Source organism: Triticum urartu, chromosome 6A, assembly GCF_056163025.1.
Source record: "Triticum urartu cultivar PI428250 chromosome 6A, HENAU_Tu73, whole genome shotgun sequence".
NCBI classification, from domain to species: domain Eukaryota; kingdom Viridiplantae; phylum Streptophyta; class Magnoliopsida; order Poales; family Poaceae; genus Triticum; species Triticum urartu.
In genome coordinates this window covers 215,586,424-215,602,125 of record NC_141878.1, presented here as the reverse complement: position 1 = coordinate 215,602,125, position 15,702 = coordinate 215,586,424, and the positions used below count along the sequence as shown (strand labels likewise).

At 51.4% G+C, this 15,702-nt stretch overlaps 2 protein-coding genes across 2 annotated transcripts; both read right to left on the bottom strand.

Annotated features, from left to right (window-relative positions):
* Nucleotides 1-986: 986 nt before the first annotated feature.
* LOC147964814 (uncharacterized) lies at nucleotides 987-11,243 on the bottom strand. Its single transcript, XM_087527602.1, has one exon. It carries the CDS (start codon nucleotides 11,203-11,205, stop codon nucleotides 9,691-9,693), a length of 1,515 nt encoding a protein of 504 aa, XP_087383728.1. The 5' UTR covers nucleotides 11,206-11,243; the 3' UTR covers nucleotides 987-9,690.
* A 3,096-nt stretch (nucleotides 11,244-14,339) lies between these two features.
* Nucleotides 14,340-15,194, bottom strand: LOC147964813 (uncharacterized). Its single transcript, XM_087527604.1, has one exon. It carries the CDS (start codon nucleotides 15,192-15,194, stop codon nucleotides 14,340-14,342), a length of 855 nt encoding a protein of 284 aa, XP_087383730.1.
* Between the last annotated feature and the right edge of the window lie 508 nt (nucleotides 15,195-15,702).

Here is a 15,702-nt window from a genome sequence, read left to right as displayed (position 1 = left end):
CTGGCTCCGCCCAGCGTCCGGCCTCCTCACCAGCTGGCCCGGCCGACTCCTTTCTCGCGCGCCCACGGCCCCGCCTCGCCAGCTCCGGCCAGCGCCCGCCCCGGCATCCCCCGCCCCGGCCACGCACGGCGAGCTCCGCCCTCGCCCGTCCCGGCCACGCATGGCGAGCTCCGCCCTCGCCCGCCCGGAGTATGGAGAGGGTCGAAGTCGCCGGGGAGAGAGGAGGCGTGGGCCTGGAGAGGAGAGAGGGAGTCTGCTCTGTGCTCGCACGTGGGTGGGCCTGGAGAAGAGAAAGTAAGTTGGGGACACTGATCAGTGGGCCATTTGCATGCAAAAGGTAGTGCCGGCGTCCCCAGCTGCCTCGCAGGTTGTTGTGTAACACCCTCAATGCGATTATATCTCCCACGTGTCGAGACACGACTTAGATGCATAATCGCATTGAAGGCATATGTCACAAGTTAGGCAATCTTCACAACATCCCATGTAATATAGATAATAAAAGGGGAGATAACATAGTTGGCTTACACTCGCCACGTCAATCAAGTACATAAATAACATTACATCATCCAAACACTCATGACCCGACTACGGCGCCAAAATAAAAGATAACCCAACATGCGACACGGTCCCGATCACCCCCAACTGGGCACCACTACTGATCATCAGGAAAGGAAACATAGTAACGTTGAGAGTCTTCGTCGAACTCCCACTTGAGCTCAAGCGCGTCTCCTAGAGCGGAATCATCAGGCCCTGCATCTGGTGTAATAGTAATCTGTGAGCCACAGGGACTCAGCAATCTCGCACCCTCGCGATCAAGACTATTTAGGCTTATAGGTAATGCAAGGTAAGTATATATGGATCTGCAGCAAGCGACTAGCAAATATGGTGGCTATCCTGTACGCAAAAGAGAGCGAGAAGAGGAGGCAAAGCGCGAGCCAGAAACTAGAGAACAACCTGCGCAAACATTACTCCAACACCGTGTCCACTTCCCGGACTCCGTCGAGAAGAGGCCATCACGGTAACACACTCAGTTGATTCGTTTTAGTTAAGTTAAGGTTCAAGTTATCTACAACCGGACATTAACAAATTCCCATCTGCCCATAACCGCACGGCTTTCGAAAGTTCAAATCCCTGCAGGGGAGTCCCAACTTAGCCCATGACAAGCTCTCACGGTCAACAAAGGAATAGACCTCCTCCCAAGACGTTCCGATCAGACTCGGTATCTCGGTTCTTCAAGACACTTCGACAGGTTAAAACAAGACCAGCAACACCACCCGAATGTGCCGACAAATCCCGATAGGAGCTGCACATATCTCTTTCTCAGGGCACACTCAGATTGTCCTAGGTACGGGTAGGCCAGCCCAGAGTTGCCCCTGGTGGCCACCGGCAGCTGACAGGTGGACCAACACTCAGAGGAGCACTGGCCCGGAGGGGTTTAAAATAAGATGATCCTCGGGCTCCGGAAACCCAAGGGAAAAGAGGCTAGGTGGAAAATGGTAAAACCAAGGTTGGGCATTGCTGGAAAGCTTTAATCAAGGCGAACTATCAAGGGGTTCCCATGATAACCCAATCGCGTAAGGAATGCAAAATCCGGGAACATAACACCGATATGACGGAAACTAGGGCGGCAAGAGTGGAACAAAACACTAGGCGAGAGGCCGAGCCTTTCACCCTTTACCAAGTATATAGATGCATTAAGATAACATGGCAATATAATAATATCCCAACAAGTAAATAAATGTTCCAACAAGGAACGACCTCCAATCTTCACCTGCAACTAGCAACGCTATAAGAGGGGCTGAGCAAAGCGGTAACATAGCCAATCAACGGTTTGCTAGGACATGGAGGGTTAGAGGTTTGACATGACAATTTGGGAGGCTTGAAAGCAAGTGGTAGGCATCGTAGTATTGGCATAGCAAAAGAGCGAGCAAACTTGCATAACAAAGATAATAGTGATTTCGAGGGTATGATCATCTTGCCTGCACAATTGTCAGAGTTGACTGGATCCTCGAAAGCAAACTCAACGGGCTCCTCGTTTGCGAACTCGTCTCCCGGATCTACCCAAACAAGACAAACAAGCAACAAGGACACAATCAACCACGTGCAAGGATCAAACAAGATGATGCAAAGATGATATGCTATGCGGGATGCGATGCGGGATGCATATGCAATATGTGACAGAGAATGCAAGAACATGGCCTCAACTTGGAAATCCAAATGTGCCACTGGAAAGATGAGATGAAATCGCTTGAAAACGATATAAAGAACACCGGAATCAGAGTTACGGTTTGGAAATGGCAAGCGATTCAAATATGACACCGTTCTGCGATTTACAGCAAGTAGCCATCTAAATGCAATGAGATGAACAAGCTACAGCACCCAAACATGGCAACAAAATACATGCCAGGGATGCATACAAGATGCTTGACAACAGTCTAGCACTGAGCTACGGCCAATTCATCCATTAACAGGTTCAAACAAGCATGGCAAAAATGCATATGACAAACAGATTTCAGACTTAGTGAAATTAACACTTGTCTGGAATTGCAGATCAGGTAGCACACTTCGGAGTAACAAAACTACATGCTACAGGACCTGAACATGGAAAAGTAAAGCATGGCATGGAGCTACTCAAAGAGCTTAACGAAAGTCCCTTAGTGAACCTTGAGCCAAAAGGGATAAAAAAATACAATTGCAAGCATGTGAACATGGCAAAAACATAATCAGTTCTCAGACTTAGTGAAAACTGGCACATGCTGAAATATAACTCAAGTAGGCATGTTTACGAGCTCGATGCACTCACTGCGGTGCAAGTCATGGCAATCTAGGCATACATCCACTAAGAACACACAAAATGCAAGCTAGACATGGCAAGAACAATAGCATAGCATGCACGGATCAACTACAACATTATCGGCAAAATTGCAAACAAGTTGACAATCTGCACAGATTCACAAAGTAGCAAAAGTAGAGCTCGATTGACTCAAGCTAGGGTGCTCCATAATTGCAAAAAAAGACATGGATGGATAGAGCACTACAATATTAACAAAACATCCTTACTGATCATCCTCAAAAGAGGCACGAATCACTAGGAAATAACATGAACATATGGCCATATGAGATAAACAGCTCAAGGACTTAGTGGAATTGCTAAGTCCCTGAAATCAGAATTACCAAGTGCCTCACTTGGCAAGCTTGTGCTAGTCACCACACACATCACAAAAATACATGGGTTGCACCTCTGGAAAGATGACAAAACCCTTAACAAAACATATGTAAAACTCATGGGCATATCATGCACACAATAATCATGGCAAAAATGACAAAAAGCTAAATGGAGCAGCAGATCTGACAATTATCTCAAGTAGCCCTCTTCTAACAGCATTTCGGGCATCAAGATGAACTCAAATGAAAATGATGCAATGGAATGAAATGATGTACTCTCTGGGGTGAACATTTTGATATGCTATATGCATGAATCGGAGCTACGGATGCAAAGTTATGGGGCTATGAACATAGGCATATGGATTAGGGTTTGAGAGAAAAAGTCAATCCGAGGAGATATTTTCAGATCTGGATCGGGGGCACGCAATCCGAGGTTCGACGCCGGATCTCGCCGGAGAGGTCCCTGTTCGCCGGAGTGAGACGGGGGAGGCCGAATCCGTCGAGGAAGGAGCTCGGGACGGGGCGGAGGAGGTCGCCGGCGTCGGAGCTCGCGGTGGCTCCGGCGGGCGGCGGGCGGAGCACGTCGGCACCGGACGCGGAGCGGCTAGCGGCGGACGGCGGCCGTGGCGGGGAGGCGGTGGCGGCAGCCGTCGGCGCTCCTAGGCGCGGGCGGCGATCGGGGCGCGGGGCGCTCGGGGCCCAGGGCGCCTCGGGCGGGCCTCCCGCGGGCCGCGGCGGGCTTCGGCGGCGCCGGTGGAGAGAGAGGGAGACAGCGTATGGGAGGCTGCCACGTGGCGGCGGACACGTCCGTCGGTGGAGGGGAAACGTCCGGCGGCGCGAGGGGAAGGTTAGGGTAGGGTTTGATCCGGAATTTTCGGCGAGGAGGCTAGATTTATAGGTAGAGGGAGCTAGGAGAGTCCAAATGAGGTGCGGTTTTCGGCCACGCGATCGTGATCGAACGCTCTAGATGATGGAGAAGGCTTAGGTGGGTTTGGGCCAAATTGAAGGGGCGTTGGGCTGCATCACACATGAGGCCTTTTCGGTTCCTCGGTTAACCGTTGGAGTATCAAACGAAGTCCAAATGATACGAAACTTGACAGGCGGTCTACCGGTAGTAAACCAAGGCCGCTTGGCAAGTCTCGGTCCAATCCGGAAATGTTTAATCCCCACACACGAAAGAAAGGTAGAAATGACCACCGGAGGAGAACGAAATGCCGGAATGCAAAACGGACAACAGGGAAAATGCTCGAATGCATGAGATGAACACGTATGAAAATGCAATGCACAGGATGACATGATATGAGATGCATGACAACGACAACAACACACGGAGACAAAGACCCGAACCCGAGAAAATAAAATAACTTAACGCCGAAACGGCAAGGGTTGGAGTACAAATTGAGAAAGTTACATCCGGGGTGTTACATGTTGGGTTTCGCTTAAGATCGCCGGCACTAATTTTGGGCAAATCCGGCGCAAAACGAGACCTTAGGGGTGTGGCTGGGAGCTTTTTTTGCTGCCGGCGGCCAAAAAGTGGCTTGGGGGGGCGTCCTGGGGGCCCTAGTGGAGATGCCCCAAAGCTCGGCACCATGGCTGCACGTCGCCGGTGCTACGCCTGAATCCTGATAAGGTGTGTTCTTTTCTTTATACGTACTTCATTTGCTGTGCTTTTTTCTTTTAATATTATCTAGGACACCGCAAACTGCCACACGTGTGGCATATACGACATTTGCCCACACACCATGTGTGGTGTGAGTAGTAGGCAGCCCACACGGGCTGTGTGTGGGCGGACATTGGAATTGCCCACACGTGTGGGCGCGGCTACTTCGTGCCACACGCCCAACAAGTACTACTCATCTTTACCCCATGCGTGTGACACGAAGCAAAAATGCCCACACGTCCTGAGGCAGCTACGTTAGGTACCCCGCGGGATGACTATTTAGTTGCCATCCTGGTTGGCAGATGTAGTTATTCGGGATGGCAAGTGTAGTTGTAAAAGCATGGCAACTCTATCTGTTTTGGTTAACTATAGTTGCCATGTCTAATTTATGGTAGTTGCCACGTGTAATCAAACCGTAGTTGCCGTGTGTGATTAACTACTTGCCACATATGGTCAAAACAGTAGTTGCCATGTGTGTTTACCTAGTTGCCACGTGCGGTCCAACCATAGTTGCCATGTATTGTTAATCACAGTTGCCATGTGTGTTTATCTGGTTGCCACGTACGCGCAACTGCAGTTGCCGTGTAGCAAAGAATCACAGTTGCCATGTGTGTGTACCGAGTTGCCACGTTCGCGTAACTGCAGTTGCCGTGTAGCAGAGAATCACAGTTGCCGTGTGTGTGTGTACCGAGTTGCCACGTTCGCGTAACTGCAGTTGCCGTCCACAACATAGGAGTGTCGTGTGGGCGAAAAGCAGTTCGCCCACACGCGCATGACCTAGGTGGTGGTTGTGTGGGCAGAAACTAGTTCGCCCACACAACGCAGCTGGCAAACAGCATGGTGTGGGCGTGTGGGCAAACTTTCCAACGCCCACACACCAGCCCCATCCTACGTGGTACAAAAATCAACCTTTTCATGCCAAGATTCGTGCAAAAGGCACTGGACGACGATCCAGGTGTGTGGGCGAGTTGGGGAACGCCCACACGTGTGGGCGTTAGACTTTTCGATTATCTATGCAGGAGATTTCAGCCTTATTTTTTTCGAAAAGGGGCGCTTTATTACTTAAAAGGTTTAAGCATTACACCCGGCCTCTGCATAACTAAGATGCACACAGCCAACAAAGTCGTCATGACAAGCCAAAATAAAAGTAGAAGGCGAAATACAAAGATGAATATTTGTATGACACCTAAACGGTAGGAGGCCCAATCCTAAGATCATGCTGCCACCCATGTTGGGTAAAAGTATCCCTCGCCGCAACCTTCAATCGTGTACACACCTCCGTAAACAGGTCTCGATTCTCCACTCGCTGTAGAGAGGACCATAAACGAAGCGTCCCGGTACATCTGTAGATAACCTGCATAAGAGAAGTATTTTTATCATTAAAAACCTTATCATTTCTACATAGCCAAAGCGACCAAATCACGGCAAGCGCTCCCACCCTGAGAAGAATTCTAAACTTGTGATCAATCCCATGTAACCAGTTGCCAAATATATTAGCAACACTACACGGAGGATACAAGCCAGAAGCTATCTGGATGACTGACCATATAGAACGGGCCAATTTACAATGAAAGAACAAATGTTTTATTGTCTCATCATGCGGACAAAATACACATTGCGTACTTCCATGCCAATTCCTCTTAATAAGGTTATCTTTAGTAAGAATGACTCCGCAACGAAGATACCACACAAAGATTTTATTCTTAAGAGGTATCTTCATCTTCCAGATCTTCTTATTATTATCAAATGGCACATCTGACTGGATCAGAGCTCTATACATAGACTCCACTGAGAACTGCCCATTCCCATGTAGGTTCCAACGAAAGATATCGGACCCTTGTGACAACTGTACCGTGGTTAACCGTTGGAGCAGTATGTTCCACGATTGGAGTCTAGGTCCAATTAAATCCCTTCTGAACATCACATTTGGCGGAAATGATTCCAAAACCTTGGCAATAGTATCGCCCTTGTGACGCACAATATTGTATAGAGCTGGATATTTTTCCCGGAGAGTACCACTACCTAGCCACTTATCCTCCCAGAATCTAATTTCTGAGCCATCCTTAATTGAGAAGGAACCATAGCGGAAGAAATATTTCTTCGTTGCCATTAGTCCAGCCCAAAAATGAGAGTCCCCAGGCTTCCAGTATACTTGGGATACCGCCTTAGAACCCACATATTTTCTCCTTAGAAGGGTTTGTCATACACCATCTTCCGTCAACAACTTAAACAACCATTTGCCAAGGAGGGCCCTGTTCTTAACCTCAAGGTCATGAATGCCCAACCCGCCTTGGTCCTTGGGACGGCAAACCATACTCCATTTAGCCAGTCGATATTTCTCTCTCTCGCTATCTCCTTTCCAAAAGAATCTCGATCGGAAGTAATCCAATCTATGTAATACTCCTTTCAGCAATTGGAAGAAGGAAATCATATATAGTACCATGTTACTTAGTACTGAATTTATGAGGACCAACCTTCCACCCAGAGATAGCAATTTACCTTTCCATCTACTAAGTCTTTTTTGTAGTCTCTCCTCGACGTGTTTCCATTCAGCATTTGTGAGTCTCCGATAATGTATCGGTATCCCCAAATAAGTGATCGGAAACTGGCCCAATCCGCATCCGAATAGCTCAGCATACAGATTGGCCTCGTCTTGAGCCTCACCAAAGCAAAACAGTTCACTTTTATGGAAATTGATCTTTAGCCCTGAGAGTTGCTTGAATGCTGATAAAATTAATTTCAGATTTCTTGCTTTCTCGAGGTCATGATCCATAAAGAGAATCGTATCGTCGGCATATTGGAGGATAGATAGGCCACCATCCACTAGATGATTCACTACCCCATCAATTTGGCCATCAACCTTGGCACGCTCAATCATGACCGCTAACATATCAGCCACTATATTGAATAGCATGGGCGATATTGAGTCACCTTGTCGCAATCCTTTCTTCGTTTGGAAATAGTTGCCAACGTCATCATTGACTTTAATGGCAACACTACCTCCAGAAACGAAACTATGGATCATAGCGCGCCACTCAGCAAAAAAACCTTTCATTCTGAGAGACTGTTGAAGAAAAGACCACTTGACTTTGTCATAAGCTTTTTCAAAGTCGATTTTAAGAACCACCCCATTCAGCTTTTTCCGATGCAATTCGTGAACTGTTTCATGAAGGACAACAACCCCATCTAGGATGTTTCTACCTTGCATGAAAGCAGTTTGAGAAGGACGAACCACATGTTCAGCAACCGAATTTAGCCTAATCGTTGCTACCTTGGTGAATATTTTAAAACTAACATTAAGGAGGCAAATTGGACGATATTGTTGTATCCTTTCAGCCTCATTAACCTTAGGTAATAAAATAATTTCACCGAAGTTTAAACGGAACAACTCTAGTTGGCCATCGTGAAGGCATCCAAACAAGAGTAGGAAATCTTGTTTGATGACCTCCCAAAAATTCTGGTAGAACTCAGCGGGAAAACCATCAGGACCCGGTGCTTTGTTATGCTCCATTAGGAAAACTGCCTTTCGAACTTCCTCCTCGGAAAATGGAGATGTTAGAAGGCTATTTTCCGCATCAGTAACCTGGGGGATGTCATCTGTTCGAGACTCATCCATCGAGAAGTTTCCTTCCTCAGGGGTTCCGAATAGATTTTTATAATAACTAGTGATATAAGACTTAAGTTGCTCATCCCTTCAATCGTGCCCTCCTCCTGTTGTAGGGAATGAATAAGTTTCTTCCGATGTCTACCATTAGCGACACCATGGAAAAATCTCGTATTCGAATCACCTTTCAGGATAAACTGAGAGTTTGAATGTTGGTACCACTTGAGTTCCTCCTCGCGCAACATGCGAGCTAACTGGGCATTTGATTGACTCTTGATCTCTATTTCGATGTCAGAGAGAGGTCTAATCTCTGCCAGAGCTTCTAAATCATCAATAATAGATGAAAGACGGAGCTTTTCCTTTTTGAGGATACCCGCTGTATGCCTAGCCCATCCACAAAGGAACTTACGTAATGCACGCATTTTGTTGTTCCATATGTGTATTGGGGTAAGCCCGGCAACCGGTTTATTCCACACCTCCTTGACCATTTCATGGAATCCATCCCGATGCAACCAACCCAGTTCAAACTTGAACCTGCGTCGGTGCTGTGGTCGAGGTAATCCAGTGGTTAAGAGAATGGGTGCATGGTCTGAAATAGCCTCTATACGAGGAAGAGCGCGAACAGAAACCATTGGGAATTTGCATTCCCAGTCGGTATCCATTAAAACGCGGTCTAGTTTCTCATATGTCGGCTCCGGAAGACTATTCGCCCAAGTGAACTGTCTTCCAATCATGGAAACCTCTCGCAAATCTAGACTGTCAATGACAGCGTTGAAAAGGAAAGGCCAATGATTATCAAACCTACCTCGGCTTTTCTCATTTGGAAATCGTAGCAAGTTAAAATCCCCACCAATAAGAATGGGGTAGGGATTATCTTTCGCCAGATTAACCAGTTCATGGAGAAAAATGGCCTTGAGCTCATCCTGGGCTGCCCCATACACGGCGACGAGGGTCCATGTGAAGTTGTCAGCTTTGTTTCGGATATGGAGTTTAATATGAAACTCTCCATACGAACTAGCCAGAACATCCATAGTCCCTGTGTTAATGCCAAGTAAAATGCCCCCAGAACGACCTCGAGGTGGTCGTGAAATCCAATTATAGTCTATCCCACCAGACATGCGGTCAAGCAGACTTGCTGAGAAATCACGTCTCCCCGTTTCAGATAAAGCCAGAAAGTCTAAATTGTACTCCCTATTACACTCCGCAATGAATAGATGTTTAGCCAAGTCACCAAGACCTCTGCTATTAAAAAACATGCCATTCATGAGGAAACAATAGGAGATTTAGAAATTTTCACCCTCTTAGAGGGTTTACGGCCTTTTTTCGAACGGTCGGACTTGGATTTACGACCGGAAGCTGTAAGCTCAATCAATGAACTAAGCCCGGGTTCCTCCAATCCCATGTCCGAAACCTCCCCTACTACATGAGCGAGTAGCTGACCATCTGATGTGGCATGCAGCTCCTCCTCATCTAGATGAGAGGTAAAAGATTTGCTAGAAACTCGTGGAGTGACCTTTAATCGGTCATATTCCAAATGTCTCAATGCGTTTGTGGAAATAGAAATATCATTCTCATTATTTCCTAGACTAACACCCACATTATTCAACTTAGCAACGATGGATGTAGTAGAAAAAGACAAAAATGATTTGGGTGATGTCGAAGTACCTTGGTTGTCGAGGTTCTGCACAGCTTTACGCCGCATAGCCTTGGCCAAAGAGTCTTCGTCGGTGTCCGCCGTTCCATCGTCGGCCACCGCATGACGGGCACTGCGATGTGTGGGTGTTACCTCCAATGAAGAAAGACGTGTAGGAACCTCCATCGGAGGAGGGGATGAGGGTGTAGTAGCAACCCCCTCTCCGGCATTCACGACCACCGATAAACTCAACGTCGCCGCTGAAGATGACGTGTCTGGAGGCGGGACCATAGGTGGTGCGTGCATGGGGACGCACATGTTTGGCTTCATCAGAAATTGTTGAGCAGCCACGGACGCGTCCAACTCCGATGAAGATCGAATAACAGTTGAATGTGTAGCGTTGCATGGCTGCATACCCGAGGCCAGCCCTTTGTGTCCCAGCACACTCGAAGCATGCATGCACGGCTCCAACTGAGGTGCATGCTGGGTTGGCCCTACCCGAGCCGCTGGATGCCTGCTAGTTGAAGGCGCTATAGGGCGCCCCGCTGAAACTCCGGCTGCCTGCACCGGCTTGGAGACAGCCGTCTGCCACGGTGCCGTCCGCGTCGACGGCGGCGGCTGCGGCGCCACCTCAGCAGGTGAAGAGTCCGGGTGTCCCGCTGAGCCGCCGGTGACCTGCACCAATTGGAGGGCAGCAGGCGACGACGTTGCAGTCCGAGAAGGCGACGATGGCTGCGACACCATGACAGCCCGTGGCGTAGAAGGCGAGGCAGACTCCTGCGCTAAGAGCACTGAACCACATCCTGTCACATCTCTAGAGACCACACTCGACAATACACGTTGTTGAACTTGAGTGTCAAGGATTTTATTCACCGGAGCAGAACTAGAAGACGGATGATTGGAAGGGTTCTCGGTGTGCTCTGAGGTGTCCATCACATCGTCCTTCTCCTTGGCGCCACTCTCATCATCAGCATCATCACCCTTGCGTCTCCAGATAAACGGGACAAAGTCAAGATCAGGAATGTATCCAGCCGGTTCCTTCCTGAACGTGAATGCGTAGCCCTTGAGCTTAACCAACACATCTGTTGCAACAAAAGGCCCCGCATCATCCTTGTCCTTAGACAAAATCTGAGAGTTGGTCATAGCCACGAGAATCCGAACCACACCACGGCGTCACAGGCTAATGAGATACACATCTAAGGTCTTGCCCATCAAAGTACCAACGGCCCATAGACCCCAAAAATGACGCACTGTATGAGGAACAACCTCGACATGGAGCCAAATCTGTTGAAGCTCAAGCTTATGTGGAACCTCCTGCGACCTCCATGCGGTGACAGTCATCTGGGCATTAACCGACGGCACGTTGATCTGAATTCCGTCAACCCTGTCCAAATCCTCGAAAGAAGGAAAGCTATCGAGGTAAGCATCGGACCCGTGTTGAATAGCCTCCCACTTCCACTGATCATGTACCGGACATCTCCTAGCAAACTGATTCTCGACAATGCTCGCCGGTACCATCAACCCACTCACACGAACATGGGCGATCGGTGTTTGTGTCGGCGCCAAATGATCCTTCACCACACTATCTGGCAGCTGGGCAAAGTAAGTCTCCTCAGCACCAACTCCCGAGACAAAAGCAGTGGGCTTTGGGAGTTTCAGAACTGGGCATTGCAACGTTGGATGAGCGATTTTGTCACAAATATAACAGTAATGCTGCACTGTGCAATCCTTCGCGGCATGCGTATCCACCGCACACTTCCAGCATCGAACCCCTTTCTTAGCCTTGTTCTTAGGCACTGTAGGATTCACCTGCACATCAGACACGGGAACTCCCAGAGAAGGGACATCGACAGTAGTAAGCCCCTGTGGCAACTGTGGCACCTGAGTGTTCTGCTGCTGCACAAATTGCTGATATTGCCCTTGCTGATAAGACTGCACATGTTGTTGTTGTATAGGTTGATGCGGTATATGTTGGTGAACCTGCATGTGCTGAGCCGGTGGGTGATAACCATGTTGCAAAGCTCCCCCAGCAAACTGTTGTTGATGCGGCTTCTTCTTCTTACGTTTTTGTACTGGTTGTGTCACAATCCCTCCGGGTTGGAACTGCGAAGGAACGGACATCCCGGCTGGCGAAGTCCCATACATAGAGACTGGCGCACCGGCGACGGCCGGACCGTATGGCGGGGCGTAGTGCCTAGCCAGGCCATAGCTAGGGGGTTGGTTCCCACCGTAGTTGTAGACCGGCGCCGGTCCTCGCTGAAGAAGAGGCGGACCGAAGAAGCCCGACGTCTGAGCCGGAGGGCGCGAGGGAGTGGAGGTCACCCCCACGACTGGATGAGGATGAGGGTTCGTCCCTCCCGAGACGGAGGCACCACGCACCGAAGGAGGCACGCCCGCCATGGGGCGCTGATGCGCCGACTCGACTGATGCGTAGGAACGGGCAACCCCGGCGCCGGGAGATTGTACTGGAGTCGTGTGCGGTGTCGGCGAGGGTAATGAGATCTTGGCGGCGACGATGGAAGCCCGCGGGACAGCAGAGGAGGACGACGACGCTGCAGTCGAAGGCGTGGAATTGATTGATCGCTGCCGCAAAGGGTTATTCTAGAGAGCCCACATACGTCTTCGAAGAAAAGCCCAAGAAAACTCCAGGCCTGGATCCAACGTTGCATGCATGGGCCCGATCCCAGAGGATTCAATTGGAGTTTGAACGTCCGTAGAGATCGCCCTTGACTGCGTCACGGGCTCAGTTTCAGATCTCGGCGATCCGACCGACGCCGGCGAGTCACTCCGCCCTGCCGAAGATGCATTCCGTGTGGCTGAATCAAGGAACTGCCCCAGCTGAGGAGGAGGCGTCACTCTACGTGGGGGCAGTGGACCTCGCCATGTCTCCATACGCGGCGGACGGGCCACCCACAGACCAGTAGGCGACGCGGAAGGCTTTTGGCAAGGGCGTTCAACGGGCATCGGTTCCGGCGGCGACAGCGATCCAGCCCTCCCTGAACCCTCGTTCAATGTCATTCCCGGCGGCGACGGTGATCTATTCTTCCAGAAACGCGACTCCGGCGTTGGGAAGCCGGCGTCGTTCCAGAAATCTTGAACGATCTCGGCCTCGGTCTTCTTCCTCCGGCGAGCCACGGCTTTCCACTCCCCGCCCTCTACTCCCTCCCCCAGCACCTCAAGAGCTAACTGGACTCCCACCGCCGGTGCTTCCTCTTCGTCAGAGGACCCGACGTCCGATCCCAGGCAGGAATACCTGGATCCAGTGGAGCCCAACGCCGGCGAGGTCGCCGCTGCGGTGGCGATTGGCCGGGGCGGCAGAGTAAGCCGTCGGCCTCGCATGAGTTTGGTCCTCTACCGCACGTCTGGCATGTGGGAGATCTCTTGCTGATGGTGCAGAAGATCAATCCATTGTCACCATCCTCCCTGAAACCCTTTCCTCACTACAGGTGTTGGATTGTAGACAGACTTGAGGATTTTCTTCAATCCATTTTCAGCCTTATTTATTTCTCTTGTTTTATCCACAAGTCCTGGTGCACAAGGAGGGTGCTTACAGATTACTGGTTATTTATTCGCGGCTGCTGCTAGCCTGCTATGCTTACAGATTAACTAGTATTAGTATATTGTATTCGCGGTTGCTACTTGCTAGCCTGCTACGCTTACAACTTACTAGTAGTACTCAATGAATGAATATATTGTGTTTACAGATAAACGGTTGTTGTTGCCGCCGGCCTCCTCCCTGATCGCCGGAGCTCGACCTCCCTGCCTCACTTAGTTCTCGAGGAAGAAGAAGAAGACTAGAGAAAAGAGATGGACACAAAGACACAGATAGTTTTACCGGGCGCTCGAACATCCGCCGGCCGCACAAACGGCCACTTACTTTCTTTCTCTGAGCACGAACTCAGCCACTACCCGGCAATACACAGAGGACCCAGCGAGTTCTTATACACGCGCTCGTACGCACGCAACGCCCACGGCGCTACCACTCACCCACGCCCCGCACCACGCAGCCTACTTGGCTCGCGCTCCCGTCGCGCCCGTACGCGGACGACGCGGCCACTAACTGCCCGGGGGACGCGGTCACACCTCCGGCTCCATCGCCAGCAGACCCATGCACGCGCTCATACACATGCTGACACACACACGCAGCTACTAGCCTGACGTGGACCGGACCATGCACGCCATGTATGGCACACGCACCCACGCGTGCCCGACGTGCCTTGGCCGAAACCGGCAAGCTGCGGCTTATTCGTCTAACATTCACCCCTCTAAGCCGTGGCTCAGAGGAGTCTGCCGTCTTCAACGCCGACGTCCGCCATCAGCGCGCGCTCCGCCGCCGGCTCCATCCGCAGTTGGGGGCAGTCGCGCTTGAAGTTTCCGCGCTCGCCGCACTTGTAGCAGCGGCCGCGTCGGTTACAGCCGCTGCTCGACGCCACGCTCTTGCCGTCGTCGTCGTCACGAGATCCGCCTTGATGCCGCTCCCGCGCCCGCCACTGCGCCGCAGTGTAAAGGAGCTGTCCGTCCGCCCGCTCGCCGCCGTCTTGTCCACGGCGCCGAACCCGCTCGTCGAACGCGCGCAGTCGCCCAAGCGCCTCGTCGAATGCCATCGTCGTCACGACGTGGAACTGCTCGATGCCGGCGACAACAGGGAAGAGGCGATCCGGCACCGTGTCCAGCAACTTCTTGACAAGTGCTGCGTCGCCCAGCGTCTCCCCGAGGTTGGCGTACCTAGCCGCCATCGCCGCGAGCCTCCCGCCGTACACGTCGAGCTCCTCGCCGTCCGCCATCTTCATCCGGTCGAATTCCCCGCGCAGCGTCCCCAGCCTCGCCGCGTGGACCCGATCGGCGCCGACGAACCTCACCTTCAGGGAGTCCCATACCTCCTTGGAGGTGAGCTTAGTCGACACCTGCAGCAACACATCCTCCGGCAACGCCCCGAGGAGCAACGCGCGCACCATCTTGTCCTTATTGGCGTTCACCGCCGTGTCGCCTGGCACCACCACCTCCCATACGGTGTGGACGTCGAGGATCGCCTGTGCCTTGATGGCCCAGACCGTGTAGTTGTCCGCGGTCAGTATCGGCATCGGCATCGTCGCCGACCCGCCCGCGCCGCCGCCGTGTGGGACGAGCGCCATGGTCGTCGGTGATCGCCCGAACCGAAGCTCTGTATACCAAATGTTGTTGCCGCCGGCCTCCTCCCCTGCTCGCCGGAGCTCGACCTCCCTGCCTCACTTAGCTCTCGAGGAAGAAGAAGAAGAAGACTAGAGGAAGGAGATGGACACAAAGACACAGGTAGTTTTACCGGGCGCTCGAACACCCGCCGACCGCACGAACGGCCACTTACTTTCTTTCTCTGAGCACGAACTCAGCCACTACCCGGCAATACACAGAGGACCCAACGAGTTCTTATACGCGCGCTCGTACGCACGCAACGCCCACGGCGCTCCCACTCACCCACGCCTCGCACCCCGCAGCCTACTTGGCTCGCGCTCCCGTCGCGCCCGTACGCGGACGATGCGGCCACTAACTGCCCGGGGGACGCGGTCACACCTCCGGCTCCATCGCCAACAGACCCATGCACGCGCTCATACACATGCTGACACACACACGCAGCTACTAGCCTGACGCGGACCGGACCATGCA